The 21,540-nt window shown below is 39.3% G+C and overlaps 1 protein-coding gene across 2 annotated transcripts; it reads right to left on the bottom strand.

Annotated features, from left to right (window-relative positions):
- On the bottom strand, positions 1–19,632 carry LOC127811596 (probable transcription factor PosF21). 2 transcript variants are annotated; one of them, XM_052351599.1, is made up of 5 exons: positions 19,296–19,632; positions 18,135–18,808; positions 1,750–1,882; positions 1,408–1,492; positions 1–750 (listed from the first exon to the last, which is right to left on the bottom strand). In XM_052351599.1, exons 2-5 carry the CDS (start codon positions 18,806–18,808, stop codon positions 374–376), a joined length of 1,269 nt encoding a protein of 422 aa, XP_052207559.1. In that variant the 5' UTR covers positions 19,296–19,632; the 3' UTR covers positions 1–373. The 2 variants fall into 2 exon arrangements, with proteins under 2 accessions (XP_052207559.1, XP_052207558.1); XM_052351598.1 differs by having other exon boundaries at positions 18,135–19,632.
- Positions 19,633–21,540: the final 1,908 nt, after the last annotated feature.

Raw genomic sequence — 21,540 nt, 5'->3', positions numbered from 1 at the left:
TTCTGCAAAAGATTTTGGTATTGAGGGGGGGGGAGAGCATCAATTATTGATATCAAACCCCCCATTAGAACAGAGGATTCTGCAAAACAAGTAAAACATCTGATTGACAACTGAAGTATATGAAAGAATTCACCCCACATTTCAACCACGAATTAAAGTCCAATACAAGGGCAAAGAAACTGAACAACCACCCCAGTGCTCAATCCTGAACCGAAATCCACCAATATGAACTGCCTGCAAAATAGTTGTACAGATGCATCTACTCACTAACAACAAACAAAGAAAAGTTGACCTATCTCACAGCATACTAGAACCAAAGATTTGGACAATCCCTTTGAAAGCTTTAGACAAACTGCTTGTCTCTATCCCCCTATCATTCCTTTGACGAAGAAGCGTTGGCGTCTGAGGAATTCTCTTTTTGGCTTGGAGATGGCATGGAACCTCGCATTTTCAAATCCCCAGTTTGCTGCTGTTGCTGCTCCTGCTGTGGCTGCTGCTGATGCTGCACCTGTTGCTGCTGAAACGGGTGTAGCTGATGCTGCTGGAATGGGTGCTGTTGCTTCTGCGAGTGAATTTGGAGTTGTTGAAACTGCTGTGCAGTTAAGAGGGTATGCATGGCATGGTTGTTGGGATAAAATTGCTGGTTAGCTCCAAAGGACGAAGGAAAGTTCATCATCGGTCCATTTGGAATAGCTTGGCCAGTCAGCATTTTCAAATGCTGAATTTCTTCTTTCAGGGCCTCATTTAATGCTGCATTAGATAAAAATTGAAAGACAAACAGCATAATTAGCACAACACCGCCAAACAATTAGGAAGATAAAACAGCAATTCTACAACCGTATGTGCTAAACCTGATCTACACTGTTTCACAAATCCTATCTTCAACCACTCAGGATGAACAAATCCTTGTTACATAGCAAATTAATCAGACCTAAAAACTAGATTCGATGTGGTGAAAGCTGGTCATAGATGCAGAATTTGTACAACAAATCAATAAGGCATGCTTCAGAGGAAAACCCTGAGCATATAATGATCTAAACAGTGGAAAATCCCGCAAAGCTGTACAATTGAAGAATGAAGAATTAGGAGCAAATAGTGCTGGTAATTAAAGTACACCTCCAAATTCTCCTAGTCCTAGATAAAACATAACGATTCCATTTCTGTAATTAAACATTTAAAGAAAGTATTTAATGCAATTTCAGACTTCATTTATGCAGCAATGCTTCTATAGATAACAATTCCACTGGCACAAAAAAAACTGCTGATGTGCTTGTCTCCTATCATCCAAAATATACAGGGCAAGACAGATGTCTGCTTGTCCATGCCCCCATATATTACTAAACTATGGTAAAATGCCTAAAATTTATTCTTAATAAGGCTTGGAAGGAGCTTCAGAAAAACTCTTACCATCTTGCAAGTGAACTTGTTGCTCCATCGTCTGTAACCGCAGTTTCAATTCACTATTTTCTGCAGTCAGACCATTTGTATCTCTCTGAGTGTAAGAAATAGCAGCAAATTAGTCATATAGTCTTACCAACATACATATGGACATCTGCAAACAGAAATTCTCCCATTTTTGAGGTTTTTTCTGTTAGTAACACAGATTCATTTGAAGATGTCAAAAAACAAGAGAACAGATATTCAGGTTAATCAGCTTCAGAAAAATTATTAAAACATATGGCCCATCACCAAAACCAAAGTTTTAAATGCATTATTAAAAGAAATGCATTGAGGTATTACAGAACCGACCTGCAACAGGGTTAATTGAGCAGACAATGAAGTTGCTTCAGTTTGCAGTGTTTGAACCTTCCTCTCCAGCTCAGCTATGTATCTCATCTTCCTTTCCTTTGATCTAGCAGCTGACTGCCTATTCGCCCAAATCCTATATACGGCAAGTTACAAATTCAAAAATGTCAAATGATGTGAATAATCATCAGAAGACACACACTAAGGAGAATGACTTGGGAATAAAAATACAAAAACAGAACAAAGCAAATGCAACTAATTTTACCAATAATACAATTTGTATTCTAATTTGCCACAGATTCAACAGCATGAAGGACAAATTGAAACTTATTATCTAGAGGAGCAAAAATTGAAAGCATAAGTACTAATAAAAACACATCATGAACACAAAGATATTCCTGTTATGTTGGATACATCACAAACATATATTGAACACTACGGAAATTTTAAATGAAAATTACTAAGGTAGCTAGTGATGTTAATGCATATTTTGAGTAAAAATATTGCATCTGCTACCAGTATGTGCCATGTGGGAAGCAGATTCAAGCAGCCAAAATATTAACAAATTCGAAGACAAACCTAACTTTACAACTGCACCAATGATATTCCAATGTATCCTACAGCAAGATGGAAACAGCATTTAGTTACCAACCAAACAAATGTTAATAAAGCCCATATTCACCAATGTAATACAGGGGAAAAAATTAGAGAGTAAAGGGTGACTTTTATAAACTACAAGAAAAGGATCACAACAATGGCCTCTTTTAGAGATTCAACAATATCTGCCTTTCTATACCAATAAAGGTCTCATATTCCACCAGCAGCAAATGCACCAAACAACCAACTAAAAACCAGGTGGCCACCCAGGACTACACAGACAAAAAATGCCACCCTGTAAGACCAACAAATTCATCAATAATTCCAACAGCAACCCCTATAGGCAAACATAGCACAAATAAAACTATGAAGTAATATGTCTATTGATTCCCTCTCCTTATTACCCAACCAAATTAACAGGGGACAAAATATCTGGCAGTTCCAAACAATGCTGCCCTAGGAGGAGCTTTCAGTTTCCACAAGTCATTCAATCAGAAGTTGCCTTCATATAGAGGACAAAATAAAACAAGCATTTTTAGGCTCTTGATGGAGACCAAACCCATTTGCACAACCATGCCTGGCCCAAAGACAATTGTGCAAATTGCAAAGGCATGGTCACGAAGTTGATTCCCAATTCTACAGATTACCTATACTTAGGGGGATGACAACAATAGCATCAAAATAGAAGGACAAGCACACAATGCTTGCTTATCCCTTACAAGGTGCTAGAGACTAGAAATCTCCCTAAAGCAGTTTGTCACACAGCATCAAAAGTGGATCTCATTGAAATCCCCAAATAAGTAGCTAACAAGGAACCAAACCTAAAACCAAGTCAGCTGTCATGTCATTTAGGGATCATCTCGCCATTTGTCAAATGTACCCTATGAAAAGATAGTTTGTAGAAGGCGGCTTGAGTTCCAGAAAAGACAAGTGTTTCATGGGGAAAAAAAAATGAGATACACATGACATCCACCTCCCAACCTAGACACTAACAATTTTATCACAATCTCCCTACCTTCTTCCACAAGGGACTAAAAGCTTCCACAACCAAGCTAAATTAAAAAGAGACGGGGGTTATCTTGCCTCAATCCTCTTGAACTACAAGAAGAATGATTTGGAAAACCATTAGTAAAACAAAAATATGGCCAATCAAAACACAAAATTTGATCCAAGTTCTCCATTCCAAACCAATAAGATTGATCACAAAACTTGATCCAAGTTCTAATCTGGTCCAAGATGTCTACAGAAAATCCCTTTTGGAAAACCACTAACAGAAAGTAAAAATATGGCCATGTAATGTAAGTACAAAACTCGATGTCACACACGGCGATACCCCTCCTAATTTCCTTTCATTGCATTCTGTCATGACTTTCTTTAGATTCTGTTATTTGTTTTAATTTCCAGCTGTATCAGTTTGTTAGAAAGAATATTCCAAAAGCAGCCCAGATGTAAAGGGTGTGAATAGGACAAGATAGGTTGTTATAACTGTTTAGGGAAGGAATCCTCGGGTATGCAGAGGCCTATATATCCTTCTTAGACCTTTTGGTCCATTAACGAGATTATCAATTAACTTCAGATTTCTTTCCTTCTCTCTATACTTGTCTGTCTCCCTTGCTATCTCTTCCTTTCTTTCTCCCTACCCGACTTACCATTTCTATTGCTGATTAACTCCCAATCAGTTAGCCAATCCGAGCCCAAGCCGTGACAATTTGGTATCAGAGCCTCAGTCTTGGCTGGATTAGCGGAGCATTCATCCATGGCGGATGGTACCCGCATGAAGAGCTTCGAGGCGCAACTACAACAGCTCAGCTCGACGGTGGCAAGCTTCCAGAGTAGTCACGTAGATCAGTTAGAGCGAGGATCGGAGCGAAATCATGAGGCGATTTTAACGCTGGACCGCCGAATGGAAAGTTCAGTAGGTGAACTGGAGAGAAGGCTCGACAGGGCTCTGTCTCAAATGCAGGAAGATAATGCGCAAATGAGAGCAGAGCTGGGAGCCCAACTCCAACAGTTTATGGTTATGTTCACTCGCCAAAATGCTGTGAGATTGGCCCCTGAGTTTCCTCCTAGAAATAGAACAGAGCCATTAATACCAGATGTCAGGAGGGACAGAGTAGCGGGCGATGAGGGAACAGGAGTGGAACCGGAGGGGGATATAAGGAATGTGATGGAGGGTGAACACGAAGGACATAATCGTCCACAGCAACCGGGGTTCCCGACACCCAGGTTGGAGATTCCGGTGTTTGATGGGAATAATCCCCGGTGGTGGGTGAGAAAATGTGAGCGCATGTTTGACTGGTACAACGTACCTGAGGAAAGGAGGGTGGCCTTGGCCTCGGCCTCGGCCTACTTTGATGACCTGGTAGACGCTTGGTATCAGGGGTGGATTAGGGTCAGGAACAACCCAACCTGGGTGGAGTTCACGGGGAGGTTATGCGAGAGGTTCGGAGAAAAAAGTAGGTCGGACGTCATTGAAGAATTCAACAAATTAAAGCAGGTAGGAGACGTGAATGCCTACCTGAGAAGGTTCGAAGAACTGAGGTCATTGATGATCAACAACGACCCCCACCTCTCAAAAGCCTATTTTGTCTCTAGTTTCTTGAGTGGGCTCAACGATGATTTGAGGCCTATGGTTAAAATGATCCGACCTAGAACAGTGGAGCAAGCGGCAGAAAGCGCTAGACTACAAGAAATGGTGGTCGAGGCCTTAATGAGGAAGCAGAGACAACAGCACCAGGTGGTCACGGGAAACTCAGCCCATCCAGGCGATAAGGTACATAACCGAGATTGGGGTAGAGTCGGCCAAGGTGTTAGGAATACAGGAGGGCCCAGCTCAGGGGGAAAATATAACGACCCGAGGAGGCAGCCTGGGTTGTGCTTCAAATGCGGGGATAAATACTATCCTGGGCATCAATGTAAGCGATAGCTGTTGTTATTAGAAGGGGACCTGAAGGAGAAAGCAGAAGCAGAAGAAGATGAAAGAGAAGAGGACGATGAGCTCAGGGAAGAAGACACAGGTGAGATTTCACTCCATGCGTTGAAGGGGGTGACCAATAACAAGATCATTAAGGTGGAAGGGAAGGTGAAGAATGACAGCTTGTTAATCTTAATTGACAGTGGAAGCACGCATAGCTTCCTGGATGAAGGGTCGGCAAAAAGATTGAAGTGTTCCCTCAAGGAAACTCAACCCCTCAGTGTGATGGTGGCTAATGGGAATAGAGTGATCAGTGAATCGGTATGCCGGGGGTTTAATTGGGAGATGCAAGGGGAGAAGTTTGAAGCGGACCTGAGGCTGCTACAGTTAGGGGGCTGCGATGTGGTACTAGGGGTTGACTGGATGAGAGACGTGAGCCCCATAAGCTTTGATTTCAATAGGATGGGGGTATCCATTGATAAAGAAGGGAGAAGAATGACTCTCATGGGAGGAAGAGAGTTTGGGACTTGCCGAATGATAACTGGAAAGAGGCTTCACCGGGTGTTCAGGAGTAAGTGGAACCAACTGGCTCAACTGTTCTCCCTTACAGTAGTGGAAGAAGGGGACAAGCAGAAGCTGTATGGGGAATTATGCTTGACTGTCAACAGCCAGCGATGTGATCTTGACCAGGTACACTTTCAGGCCCCTATTGATGAATTGCTATTAGAATTTAAGGATTTATTTACTGAACCAGATATTCTACCTCCATCCCGAGCCTTGGACCATTCAATCCACCTAAAGCCCAATACTGAACCCATAAACATCAGATCCTACCGTTATTCTCCCATCCAGAAAACCGAAATTGAGAAAATGGTGAAGGAAATGCTAAAACAATCATTCATAAGACCCAGCCAGAGCCCTTTCGCGTCACCAGTCCTCCTTGTTAAAAAGAAGGATGGATCTTGGCATTTTTGTGTGGATTACCGACAATTAAATACCCTAACTATCAAAGACAAGTATCCTATACCCTTGATAGAAGACCTAATGGATGAGCTACACAATGCCAAAAAAATTTCAAAGCTAGACCTTTGTTCAGGATACCACCAAATAAGAATGAAACCTGATGATGTCCATAAAACAGTCTTTAGAACCCAACATGGACATTTTGAATTCTTGGTGATGCCATTTGGATTCACCAATGCCCCAGCCACTTTTCAAGCCCTAATGAACCAAATCTTCGAACCCTATTTAAGGAAATTCATATTAGTATTCTTCGATGATATCCTTGTCTATAGCCCAAACATTAACCAGCATTTACAACACCTCAAAACCACCCTAGAAGTCCTTAGATCTAATCAGCTCTTCATCAAAAGGTCGAAATGTTCCTTTGGGCAAGATCAGGTTGAGTATTTGGGCCATTTGATATCAAAAGAAGGAGTTAGGACTGATCCCAAAAAGGTGGAAGCCATGATAGCTTGGCCACGTCCAACAACAGTAAGGGCTTTACGAGGATTTCTTGGCCTTACCGGTTACTATCGCCGGTTTGTGAGAGGATATGGAGTGGTGAGTAAACCACTTACCAACCTACTTAAGAAGGGTTCATTCAGTTGGGGAGAAGAGGCTGAGGAAGCCTTCGAGAAGCTAAAGATTGAGATGAGCAGGGTGCCTGCTTTGGGCCTGCCCGATTTTTCTACACCTTTCATGCTGGAGACAGACGCCTACGGCGGGGGGGGCGGGCATAGGGGCTGTGTTGTCACAAGGAGGAAGGCCCTTGGCATTTCTAAGCCAAGCATTAAGGCCCAGGCATTTGGGATTAAGCATCTATGAAAAGGAATTCTTGGCGGTGCTTATGGCAGTAGAAAAGTGGCGGCATTACTTAGAGAATGGGAAGTTTATAATTAGAACAGATCATGAGAGCTTGAAACATTTGTTGCAGCAAAAATTGCAAACTCAACTGCAACGAAAGGGAATGGCAAAATTGATGGGATTGGACTACATAATTCAGTATAGAAAGGGCAAGGAGAACGTTGCTGCTGATGCCCTTTCAAGGTGCCAAGAAGAAGGAAGTCTGAATGCCATCACTACCGTAATTCCAGCATGGTATCAAGAAGTTGTCGACAACTATGAAGAGGACGAACAGGTGAGGGGAATACTGGAGAAGCTAGCAATGGGAGTTACTGATGCTAGAGGTTATGCCTTACAGGAAGGGTTGATCAGACTTCATGGCAGGATTGTTGTTGGTGATAAGGGGAGTCTCAAGAAAAAGATCATGCAATCCTTGCCTGAATCACCTTTGGGAGGGCATTCAGGAGTTCAAAATACTTACCTTAGGGTAAAGCAGCTGTTCCAATGGCCCAAGTTAAAGACTGATGTCCAGAAATTCATTTTGGCCTGCGACACTTGCAGGCGATGCAAACATGAGAATATACCCTACCCTGGCCTCCTTCAACCCCTGCCTATTCCGGGCCAAGCATGGACTAGTGTCTCTATGGATTTTATAGAAGGATTGCCTAAACCCGAAGGGAAGGATAGTGTGTTGGTGGTCGTTGATAGGTTGACAAAATTCGCCCATTTCATAGGTTTGTCTCACCCTTTTACAGCGCAGGAGGTAGCAAGGTCCTTTGTGGACAGAGTAGTGGCGCTACATGGAGTTCCAAGCACAATCATCTCGAATAGGGATAAGATTTTCACAAGTGAGTTTTGGCAAGGCCTGATGAAGTCTATGGGGGCCAAACTTAATATGTCGACAGCTTATCACCCGCAATCGGACGGCCAGACGGAGAGGGTCAATCAAAGCCTAGAAACATACCTGCGGTGTATGTGCATTCGACAACCCAAGAGCTGGCATCGGTGGTTAGCATTGGCCCAATGGTGGTATAACTCTAATTACCACACAGCCTTGAAAATGTCTCCTTTCGAGGCCAACTTTGGGTACAAACCTCCCATTTTACCCGCCTTACAAGGACAGGTGACTGCAACCGTTGTGGAAGAATATATGCAGCAAAGAAGGATGGTTTTGCAACAGCTTAAGCAAGAGCTAGCCTCAGCCCAAAATAGGATGAAGCAGTATGCGAACAAGAAAAGAAGTGAGAGGGAGTTTGATGTGGGCAAAAGAGTGTATCTCCGGTTGAAGTATCCTCATCTGAAGACCCTTACCCAAGGACCGGTGTCCAAATTGAGCCCCAAATACTTTGGTCCCTATCCCATCCTCACTCGGGTCGGGAAGGTGGCATACCGACTACAACTTCCCCAGGGAACCCACATTCAACCAGTTTTCCATGTTTCATTATTGAAGAAATCAGCTGGGACTGAGCCAGTGGATACTGCACTGCCCACCAATCCAAAGGAAAAGGAGACTTCAAAGAAGCCTGAGGCCATTCTCGACAAAAGAGTGATCTACCGCCAGGGAGTACCCCTCATCCAAGTGTTGGTAAAGTGGCAACACGAAGAACAAGGAAGCAACACGTGGGAGTACCTACCAACTCTTCTCCAACAGTTTCCCACGACTGCCAGCCTACTTAACATTTCTTGAGGACAAGAAATGATTTAAAGAGGAGGGAATTGTCACACACGGCGATACCCCTCCTAATTTCCTTTCATTGCATTCTATTATTACTTTCTTTAGATTCTATTATTTGTTTTAATTTCCAGCTGTATCAGTTTGTTATAAAGAATATTCCAAAAGCAGCCCAAGTGTAAAGGGTGTGAATAGGACGAGATAGGTTGTTATAACTGTTTAGGGAAGGAATCCTCGGGTATGCAGAGGCCTATATATCCTTCTTAGACCTTTTGGTCCATTAACGAGATTATCAATCAACTTCAGATTTCTTTCCTTCTCTCTATACCTGTATGTCTCCCTTGCTATCTCTTCCTTTCTTTCTCCCTGCCCGACTTACCATTTCTATTGCTGATTAACTCCCAATCAGTTAGCCAATACGAGCCCAAGCCGTGACACTCGATCAGAAAGTTCTCCAGTCCAAACCAATAAACTAATTCTTTCTAAGACGTAGATCAAACACTCCAAAGCATGATCACAAGCGTCCACATCCAGCCTAAAAATTAAATTTGATCTTTCTTGACAATTGAGATTACCCTATTTAACTCCTAGACCCAATTATGGCCCACCCCTGTTTACCCATTTATCACTCCTTTCAGTCATCTGCCTAATCCATTCCTTTTACCCATCAACTCCTCCGACCACCTGACTTAAAATTTGTTCCAGCTAAACTGCCATACTTTATATTATTTAATTAATTTCCTGTTTTTCACCTTCAAACTTTTAGTAGGTCAATTCCACTGTACATAAAATATAGAAACACTGAAATAGTTAAAAGTATTTCACATGACTAGTTATCATTAACTTTAAAAAATTCAAAAGATGTTGCATAAATACAAATATATATATATATATATCATCCATTTGAGATAAAAAAACCACAACTTACATTGCTTAATTTCCATTAATCACCACATTTAAGTAAAATTTAAATACGCAATATTATAAAATTAAGAAAAAAAAAACTAACCATTTCAACCTTGTTGATTTTTGTAAACTACTTTTCTTGATGCATTCACTAATACAAATCCGGTTGAAACATAAACATTGATACAAGTTGCAAATTATATATCAAAATCTCTAAATAAAAAGAACTGTATGACAATTTCCCACATCAAAATCTTAACCTCAAAATCCTTTCTTCCTATCAAGAATCCTACCAAAAAAACAGAAAACAGATTAAGATTTCTTTTTAAGAACATGGTTTCAATAAAGAAAATAAGTAAATATAAAATAATATCCCCCATAAGGGAAAATAAAAAGTTTCCTCCAGAATGAATAATATCAAAAAAATATCTTCAAATATGATTACATTTCATATCTAAATAAAAAATAATTGCATAAAATCTGTCAAATAAATGAGACCAAATAATAGCAACCATGATATAAAAGAACAGTTTACAAATCATACATTTACATATAACACATGGATATAAAAAAAATTCTACGCAACACATATCAAAAAAGAATATATCCCATTAACATCCAGTATCTTAAATATTCCTTTTGTGAAGAACAATTTCTTTGTTTCTCCCTTATCATATTCAGGGTTCTTTTTCACTTGTTCCCCATTTCAATTGCTGGGTGATGATTACTATGATATAATATATTAATTTCTCTTATAAAGATTATTAGATTCAATTTCAGCTTTTCCATCAAATCCGTCGTGCACTTGAAAGCAAAATAGCAAAGACTCTAAAGGCTAAACCATTAAGCTAGAGGACAACCAACAATAAAATTATAAGCACATAAAAATCCAAATTGGCATTGTCTTTCATGCCTTCAATTGAGCTTATTCTCTATCTTTTTCCTTTCTTGTCTTTGTTTTGAGTCTATACTTTAGAAGAAAATAAAGTCATTCCTTGTTGTAAGATAAAAATAAAAAGACAAATGCACAGCCCAGATGTGAAAATGAGTAGATACTAAGATTGGAAACAAATAAAACAAAAAAGTGTTCAACCAAGATATAGGAATGACCGAATGAGCAGATCTAATGACAATAAAATAAAATAATACTTAACTTAGATCTAAGGAGGACATATATTAAGATAAAAAAGGAAAATGTTCTCACACTACATCTATAGATTTGGGACAGATATAATCTTTCTAGATGTGTAGTTTCCATCTACAAAAACACAATGGCAACATTTTTTATTACCTTGATTCTTCTTGGATAATCCAATGTGAATGGAGGGAAATCAAGTGTTGACATCGGTGGCCATGGTTGAATCCTCAGCAAAGAATGATGGTAGCTGAGGATTCAACTGATGGCAGCCAATGATGACGACGGTCAAAATAATGGTCATGGATACAAATGAGACAGAAAAGAGTTGCAGAAGAGAGATCAAAGCAAAGAGAATGGGAGGATTTCTAAACCATAAAAATTCAGGTTATTCTCAAAACTGAAGCCATGGACAGGTAAAATGGGGTTCCCAAAAATTAATAGGTTGGCACCAATTTTCGCCCAAACCAATTTATATCCCATTAAAAGGCTTAAATTGGGCCAAATTCAGCCGTCCCTACCAAAAAAATTGCACCCAATGGCCATTTGTTGTAGCACAACTTCTGGTACAGTGAAAGCTCTCAAGTATAGAGTAAGGAAGTGAGTGAAAATAAACAGTTGAAGGAGATTCTGTTGAAAGTCTTGAAGAGCAGGGGCATTGACTAAGGTAAGTGTATGGTTATGGTGTATAGCTTGGACATGGCAATCAGGTCGTCATGTTGGTGTAGCCAGCATGTCGGACACACCCATGTGGCTTTTTGACACTTTCTTCTTATTTTTCAAGGGGACATGTGATGGACAAATCAGAGACATGAAGAATAGCAGCTGTTTCGTTTCCATACCTTGATTCATGCATGACTCAAGGTTAAATTTCCAGATTCTTCAATATCTTTCCTATTCGCGTTATATTCCCCGTGTCCGTGTTCGTGCTTCATAGGTACTTGTATATTGGCATTATGCACAATGGCAGCTTGTTGAGTTTATGCATGTAAAAGCCATGATTTTTCATGTATCCATGTGGTAGGTGTTAAGTCATTTGTACTAGACTAGGACTTTATTAGTAAACGGATGTTTTGTATGCTTGCATTTTATGTTTTTTTCTGCTTTAGGTTAGTATGAATATTCTAGAAGGCCAGTTTGACCGAGTTTGTTATTTCCGGTCAGGCAGTTAGCAGTTGTAAACTCTCGTCCCTATGGTCTATAAATAGGGATCGTGGGGTAGGCGAGAGATAGCTTCATTCTGAGAGGTATTTTCTGTTTCTATCTTGTGGGTTGGGATCGATTGAGTGACTGAGAGTAAGGCTGGGGATAGGCTTTGTAATCTCAAGGATTCTGATTGGCTTTCAGGGTATATGGGCTGGGCAAGGATTCAGGTTTTCTCTTTAATCATCCTAAGGATTGCTTCAAGATAGTGGATTGAAAAGAGGCTACTCCAGTCTGGACGTAGGTCCCATATTTTTGGGATTGAACCAGGATAAATCATTGTGTTCATTATTATTTTTGTTTATTCATTTTATTCTCTTATATTGTTTGTATTCTTGGAGGTGTTGAGTGATTTTGGTGAGTTATTGAGTTGAGAGAATTGTGAGGGATTGTTGTGTGCTTACTCTAACAACGTGGTATCAGAGCTAAGAAGGCCTCTAAGGCGATCAAGATTTTCAAGAAACTCAAGGAGAAGGAATCAACTCCAGAATCGATATGGCACCAACTGCCTCAAGATATGATATTGACAAATTCGATGGGACAAACAATTTCGGCTTGTGGAGGATCATGATGGAAGCTCTTCTCTACACTCAAGGATTGGAGGGAGCTTTGGAACAAGAGGATACAATAGTTGACACGACAACTGGGAAAGCAGTACCAGCGATGACTGAAGAGCAGAAAAAGACTCTGAAGGAAATCAACAAGAAAGCTTATAGCATGCTGATTCTAAGTCTAGGAGACCAAGTGCTTAGAGAAGCCTCGAGGTTGAAGTCAGTGGCAGAAATATGGAAGAAACTTGAAGGCCTATACTTCAAGAAGACCCTTTCCAGTCACCTATTCTTAAAGGCCAGGTTCTTTAATTTTAAAATGCAAGAACACCAGAAATTGCATGAACACAGACGAATTTAATAAATTGTGCCTAGACTTAGAAAATATAGAAGTGAAATATGAAGATGAGGATAGGGCTTTAGTTCTTCTATATTCATTGCCTAAGTCCTATGAGAATTTCGTAGATATACTACAACATGGCAGAAAAAAGCTTTCGTTAGAAGATGTCATAAGTGCATTAAATTCAAAAGAATTGAGATTTAAGATGAATGACAAATCTACTCCTGGAGAGGTGTTAACAGTTAGGTCAAGAAGCTCTAAATAAGACCAGAAAAAATAGGGGTAAATCCAGGTCAAAATCTAAGATAGGAAGGGGTTCTATTAAATGCTATTACTGTCAATAAGAATGTCACATTAAGCGGCAGTGTCCAAAAAGAAATAAGGACTTAGCCGAGAAGGAAAATTCAGGAGGAGGGGTAAACTTCTGTGATTCAAGTTATGATAGTTCTGAGGCCTTAATTGTTAGTGAAAGTGTAGAAAGCCAATAGTGGGTCTTGGACTCTGGCTACTCCTTTCACATGACCCCAAAGAAACATTGGTTACAAAATTTTAAGGAAATCAATGAAGGAAAGGTCTTGCTTGGCAATGACCATGAATGCAAAGTTCAAGGGGTAGGAGATGTTAGGTTCAAGCTTCACGATGGCTCCCTTAGAACTCTCATATCAATAAGATATGTCCTTGAATTAAAGAGAAATTTGATTTCTCTCGGTGAACTAGACAAGAATGGCCTTAAGTTTAAGGGTGAGGGTGGAGCTGTCCAGATATCAAAATGATCCCTAATATGTATGAGAGTTGTTTTAAAGAATGACATCTATCTCCTGCAGGGCGCCACATTATGTGGTGAAGCTGCAACAGTTAATTCTAACCCTAAGTCCAAGGCAAGCTTGTGGCATTTAAGAATGTCACACATCAGTGAGCAAGGGCTCAAAGAACTTGCAAGTCAGGGTATTTTGGATTTAGGGCAATCCTTAGAATTAAGCAAGTGTGAATCTTGCATTTTTGGGAAGGCATCTAAGGTTAAATTCAATAAAAAAACAATTCACTCATCAGAAGCACCCCTAGATTATATACATTCAGACTTATGGGGTCCAGCTCAGTCATTAACTCATGAGGGCTCTCGTTATTTCCTATCAATAATAGATGATTTTTCAAGAATGCTGGGAGTATATGTCCTAAAATCTAAAGATAATACTTTTGAAACATTTAGGACATGGAAAAATATGGTAGAAAATCAAAAGGGTAGATTAATTAAGGTTATAAGAACAGATAACAGGTTGGAGTTTTGTAATAAGGAGTTTAATCAAATGTGTAAGGATGGTGGGATCATTAGGCACCTTACAGCTCCCGGAAACCCCAAGCAAAATGGGGTAGCCAAGAGGATAAATAGAACCCTCTTGGAAAGAGTAAGATGCATGTTTTTCCATGCAAAATTACCCAAGTCTTTTTGGGGGGAGGCAGTTGTAGTTGCAGCCCATGTTCTTAACAAGACGCCCTCCAAAGCTATAAACCTCCAAACCCCTTATGAAAGATGGACAGCACATAAACCAAGTCTATACCATCTTAGAGTGTTCGGATGCCTAGCCTATGTTCATGTGAAGCATGAAGCAAGGCAAATTAGAGCCTAGGGCCAAGAAATGCTTGTTTATTTTATTGGTTACCCATCTGGTGTTAAAGGCTACAAATTATGGAACTTAGAACCAGAAGGATCGAGAACCATAGTCGGTAGAGATGTGACATTTGATGAAGAGTCTACCATAAAATTAGAAAATAATGAATCTCAACCCGACCAGGAAGAAAATAGAGAGACTGTTCAGGTGGAGATCACTGGAATTAACCCTAATTCACCTCAAGATGCTCTTGAAATTGAGCATGATTTACCTTAATCTAAGCAAGTAGATGGCCATGACCAGGACCATGAATCTTCCCAATTTGAAGGGGAAGATGATGGCAGAGATGCAGATTCCAACCTAGGGGATCACCCTAATCCTAATAGTTATGGTGTGGCAGGGGACCGGCAGTCTAGAACCTCATAGGCCACCTCAAAGGTATGGTTACTCAGACCTAGTGGCATATGCCCTTACTAGTACAGTAGAAGTTATAGGAGAGGAACCCCTTACCTATGAAGAGGCAATGACCTCAAAGGATGCTGACAAGTGTCAGGCAGCCATGAGGTCAAAGATTGCATTCCTCAAGAAGAACCATACTTGGGAGTTGGTCAAAAGACCAAAAGGGCAACAAATGGTTGTACAAAATTAAAGAGGGAGCAGGAGAAAATACTAAGCCTAGGTTTAAGGCAAGACTGGTTGCTAGAGGCTTCACTCAAGTGCCAAGTATTGATTTTAAAGAGATGTTCTCCTCAGTTGTGAGACACACCTCCATAAGGATTCTATTAGCTATCACTGCTCAATTAGATCTAAATCTTGAGCAGATGGATGTCACAATCACATTGTTTCATGGGGACCTGGAGGAGAGGATTCTAATGGAACAACAAAAGGGTTTTGAAGCCAAGGGAGAGGTGGAGAAGGTATGCCTTCTTAGAAAGTCCCTTTATGGGCTTAAACAATCCCCAAGGCAGTGGTACCGAAAGTTTGATTCGGTTATGTTAAGCCAAGGGTACTCTAGAAGCTCCTATGATTGTTGTATCTATTTTAAACATATCTCTCCTAGCATTTTCATATACTTATTGCTCAATGTGGATGACATGCTTATAGCAAGTCAGTCCACACAAGAAATCCAGCTACTCAAGAAAAGGCTGAGGGCTGAACATGAAATGAAGGAGCTCGGGGAAGCTAGAAAAATTATAGGAATGGAAATCACTAGGGATAAGCATCATAAGAAGATATATCTCTCACAAAAATCCTACTTAGCAAAGCTATTATCTAGATTTGGAATGTCTGATGCAAAGGTAGTTAGTTTGCCATTTGCTTCTCATTTTAAACTATCCTCATATCAGTCCCCTAAAAATGATGAAGAGAGAAGGAGATGGAGCACATCCCTTATTCAAGTGTAGTGGGCAGCATCATGTATAGCATGGTGTGCACTTGACCCAACTTAACACATGGAATGAATGTCATCAGTCAATTTATGGCCAATCCAAGAAAGCCCCAATAGATGGAAGTCAAGTGGATATTTAGATATATTAAAGGATCTATAAATAATGCTTTGTCCTATGGTGGAGCAAGAGTAGGAGAGCAAGCTAGTATCCTAGGATTCTCGGATGCTGACTATGCTATCGACATAGATAAAAGAAGATCCACAACCAATTATGTCTTTAGGCTGTGGAACTCAACAATTAGTTAGAAGTCTAGTTTCCAACATGTGGTAGCATTGTTAACAATCGAGATTGAATACATAGCAATTTCAGAGACAATTAAGGAAGCTATGTGGCTTAAGGGTCTAGTGAGTGAGCTCCTAAGGGTAGAAGTCAAGGCCACTTTGATGTGTGATAGTCAAAGTGCAATTCACTTGTCTAAAAACCAAGCATATCATGAAAGGACTAAGCATATAGATGTAAGACACCACTTTATAAGGCAAATTATTGAAGATAAATCTGTAATTCTAACCAAGGTTGCAGGGGAAGACAATGCAGCAAACATGTTTGCTAAATCCGTGCCTACAACAAAGTTGAAACACTGCATCAAGATTCTGCAGATTGATCTAGGAGGAATTTGAAGATGCAGGGCAGTAAATGATGGTGCAGGGTCGAGAAGAAGCCTAATCAAATTCAAATGGGTGGAGAATTTGTTATGTCATTTGTATTAGATTAGGACTTTATTAGTAAGCGGATATTTTGTATTGTTATTTGAGTTTTGCATTTGAGTGGCCGAATAATCTAGAAGATCTCGGCAATGTTAGATTATTTTTCAACAGTAGCAAATTGGGAATAAAAGTCTAATTAGCATGTATTTAAGCGAGGGGTAGATGGGGTATTTTATTCCGGGTTCTCTCTCTCTTGTAACTACCGCCTCTTATGTCTATAAATAGAAGGCGATAGGTAGACTGTCGAATGACTGGAAATTTGATCATTCTCATTGAGTCGAGTGTTGTACTGTTAGAGGAAAGTTTGAGAGAAAGTTCTGTAATCTGCAGTGAGGGTTCTTGAGTGTATCAGTAAGGGTTGCGGGGATGTGCAAGTGATAGATTGTACTATTCTTCATCAAGATTATAGTGGATTGCTCTCTCTTTTAAAGGCTGGATGTAGGATTGATGTAAATCAGTCCGAACCAGGATAACTTCTTGCGCCTGCTATTTGGTTTGATGTTTCTTACTTAATTTCTTTTACTGTTCTTGCATTTACAGTTTACATTTTCTGTTGTGGATGTTTTCTTTGGTGAGGGTGTGAGAATTGACAAGAACCGATCCTTTTGTACTCCTAATTTCTAACATGTATGCTTGCATTTTATGTTTTTTTCTGCTTTAGGTTAGTATGAATATTCTAGAAGGGCGGTCTGACCGAGTTTGTATCTGGTTAGGCAGTTAGCAGTTGTAAACTCCCGTCCCTATGGTCTATAAATAGGGATCGTGGGGTAGGCGAGAAATAGCTTAATTCCGAGAGGTATTTTCTGTTTCTATCTTGTGGGTTGGGATCAATTGAGTGACTGAGAGTAAGGCTGGTGATAGGCTTTGTAATCTCAGGGAATCCGGTTAGCTTTCAGGGTATATGGGCTGGGCAAGGATTCAGGTTTTCTCTTTAATCATCCTAAGGATTGCTTCAAGATAGTGGATTGGAAAGAGGCTACTCCAGTCTGGACGTAGGTCCCATATTTTTGGGACTGAACCAGGATAAATCACTGTGTTCATTACTGTTTTTGTTTATTCATGTTATTCTCTTATATCGTTTGTATTCTTGGAGGTGTTGAGTGATTTCAGTGAGTTATTGGGTTGAGAGAATTGTGAGGGATTGCCGTGTGCTTACTCTAACAATAGGTGTTTCATGGCTAATGTGGCTCTTCTTATTTATTAAGATAACAGGCAAGCCTTAAATTCATTTAAGGTTCTTATCTTGTCTTTTTTCTGAACAATTTTAACTCTGTATTTAGCATCCCTAACTAAATTTTATTCTCTTAATAATTGAAGAAACTACCAGTTAAAATGGTTCAAATAAATAATTCAGTTTTTCAAGAATGAAGAAACTACCAAAAAAACATTTATTTGGAGTTTAAAAGTGCAAATAAAAAAGAACAGGAAGAGGAACAAACCAAACTGGGCGTGGATTAATTAAAATGTACCTCTTTGCACGCTTTGGATCAATAAGAGCAAGCTCAGCAAGCTTAGCAGCAGAAATAGCTTTCTTAGAATCAGCTGCAGAAGACTCCTCTGTACCGGACATGAGCATCTCAGGCTTAATTGTAGTTGACCCATCCATAGACTGGCTGTGCTGATGCCTGACTCTGGGCCTCTCATTAGACCCACTGCCCATGGGATCAACTGGAGGCGTTGAAGCAGGAGTCAAGGCAGATGCTGAAGCTGCTGCCGCAGAAGATGGCCCTCCAACTTGGAAACCCGATGTTGCAGAGGATGAATTAAATTTATCCATGTCAAGATACATTGAAAGAAAATCTTCTTCGGTCTCATCAGACAAAGAAGGCCCATCCAAACCACCCACGACACCCAGATCACTGTCAAAGCTGATGTCATCCGGAAGAGTAAGAATCTCAGAGTGGGCTCGTCGGTGTCCCAAATTCTTTGGTGGGTTATCAGGCATTCGGCTAATATCATGGCTAAAGTGGCTAGAATCAGAAGACATGCCATGGCCAAAATGACTTGACTCTGAACTACCCCCAGGACCCAGTGGAGGCAATGTCGATGCTGAAGCTTCCGATTTCATACTGAAAACCGAATAGCGTCCGGATGGAGGGAGCAAACCCCCACCATGGTTCGGGGAGGACTTGTCTCTCTCCATCTATCAAAATCTCCAAACCCTTAGAAAGACTATATCGACAAAATTTAACCAATCCAAACGCGACGAAAGTGGAGCAAATCCAAAGGACAAACTACATAAATTCAGGGGTTTCACAAAGATTATATAACACCGGGAAGACAAGTGAAACTTCCTTTGAATCTATAAATAGATATCCAGATTCAGCTAAAACAAGCACAAGAAAGCCCTCGGATTAAAAAATGCAATTTACCCAAAACCCAGAACTGAAGGCACCTCTGCAATCAAAGCAAAACCCTAGAAATAACCTGCCATATTCGGGGACCTCGCAAAGATTAACACAGAAAAAAACAGGTAATTTCCCCCCGTTCCTAACGAGCATTCAGATAAAGGAATAACAGATTGCGTACAAACCCTAGCCTCAAACTCGGGAGACAGGAAATTCAAGCGTGGCCCAAAATCAGAACACCACCGAACAGCATTGCAATCAAAACGGGACAGAAAACGATACCCGAAGAATCGAAGGAAACGACCGCAACCGGTACAGCACTTCACGTGATGTGAGGCATCAGGGAAAGCGGAGAGAAATGCGAGGGTTTATTTGACTTGGGATTTGATTGACTTTTGTGCGCTTTCGGTTGGATCTCCGTCTGCGAGATGATAAAAATGGCAGGGGATGCCGGTGGAAGAAAGCGAAAGCGATCTCGAAAGCGAAAGAGAAAGAGAGAATGAACACGAGAACGGGGCCTTTTACGCGAATAGAAAATTCACCGAATCACGTGTCCAAGTCCATGGCGGTGGAGAAAGAGAGAGAGAGAGAAATGGGAAGCTTCCTGAAGACGTGAAAAATCACCATGTTCGTTCTCTTATATAGGCCTTATCGGGGACGGTAACAGAGAGTGAGGGAGAGAAGTGTGTTTTGGGGGCCATGTGTGGCCCGCATGGAATCATTTATTTAATTCTTTTAAGAGTCGTGCTACAGTACCTAAATAATTGACGCACGAGATGACCGAACGAAATAAAATTCACTTGACCAAGGTCCACTATTATGCGGGCGGGCTTCATCCGCCCAGCAGCCTGCCACTACTGGGCGAGCGGGCTTCATCAATGAAGCTCGCCCGTTCAATTTGGGCGGATTTCATCATGGATGAAGTCTGCTCGACTTTTATTTTGACGTGTATTTGAAGGTGAAGCAACAGTTTCGAAAATGAGGATATTTTTGTCTTTTAATGTCTTTAGTCATCCTATACGTCAATCAATTCGGGCAAAGTAGCATTATTTTTCTTTTAATCTTAAAAGTAACACCGTTAGATATTTTGATAAGTTTAAGGTAATTACCATAATTATTCCAAGAAAAATATAATAAATATTTTTAAAATTTTAATGATGTGTTGTAATTTTCTTTACGTAGTTAGTTAAATTTAATTAAATATTTGTATATAACTAAATAATTCTTATATTTAAAATATTTGTTTTCACTCTCTAAATTTTTTCTAAAGTGGAAGTAGTTATCGTTGTCACTATCATTAGCTAAAAAGTTGATAGCTTACTTTCTACATATCCAATGGTCAATACTATTATTATTGTCAATAAATTTGTCTTTTACTCAATCACGTCTAGGTTTCATTAATTGAATTTAGATGTAAGAAGACACGAACTTAGTAGTTGTTGATGGTCAAAGTCACTTATTATTTATATTTTTTTGGGTCTAAATTTAGATGTAAGAGAAAAAAATATATAAAAAAATAGAGATAATAAAAGGTAAAATAATTATTTTATAAACAAGTAGCAAAAAATATATATATATTTTCACAAATTTATAAATTTATCAAAAAGTTTCAATTTTTACAATTGTATTCTAATCGACTCAATTGAGCACAATTTTATCTAATACCTAAAATCAAATTATGAGACATGTGTCATTATTAATATGACACGTGTAAATATGAATGAAACTCACATGTACATATAAAAAAAAAAAAATTATACATGTAAATTGTATTCTTAGGGTGTGTTTGATTAGGGGATGGAAAGTGGGGCAGAATTTTATGGAATTCCAATTCTTATCTCACCATTAAGAATTTCAATTCATTGATTTTAAGGAAAATCTTTATTTTTTGAACTATTTGATGAAATTTCCTAGAATTTAGATAGAAAATGAATTTCACCCCTATTTTTCGCCTCTATCAAACGCACCCTTATATATATACATATAAATCTCACTCTTATATTTTTGTTATGATAGATGACTTGTCACGCCAATAACAACACGTCTCCTAAATTAATTTTAAATATTAAATAAAATTACACTCAATTGAAATATAACTAATAAAATTAAAAAACTTAGAAACTAACAAAAAAATTAAGTTTTTTTTTTTTTTTTTGCTACTTGCCTTTATTTTATCTATTTATTTAACAAGAAAGATTATTATTATTTTTTAAAATGTGAAATGTGTTATTGCGACTATGATAAACATATCAATGGCTATTACAATTTAACCCATTAATTAATTATGCAAAAAACTAATTTAATAATAAATTTGCGATTTGTTAATTTTTAAAAACCCTAATTTTTATGCCAAACAAAATTAGCTTCTGTTAAGAATGTTCTGTTTGAAGGTGTCATGGAATTATTGCATATTTGATACAAAATTAAAAGTTAATTTATCCTTATTAAGATTAATAATGTGTGTGTGTATACTTTTAAGTACATTTTGAATCTACAGAGGTGACTGTTCCACCCAAATTTATTAAAT

Source organism: Diospyros lotus, chromosome 10 (assembly GCF_014633365.1).
Source record: "Diospyros lotus cultivar Yz01 chromosome 10, ASM1463336v1, whole genome shotgun sequence".
Lineage (NCBI taxonomy): Eukaryota > Viridiplantae > Streptophyta > Magnoliopsida > Ericales > Ebenaceae > Diospyros > Diospyros lotus.
The sequence above is the reverse complement of the archived record's forward strand: the minus strand, read 5'-3'. Positions and strand labels throughout refer to the sequence as shown.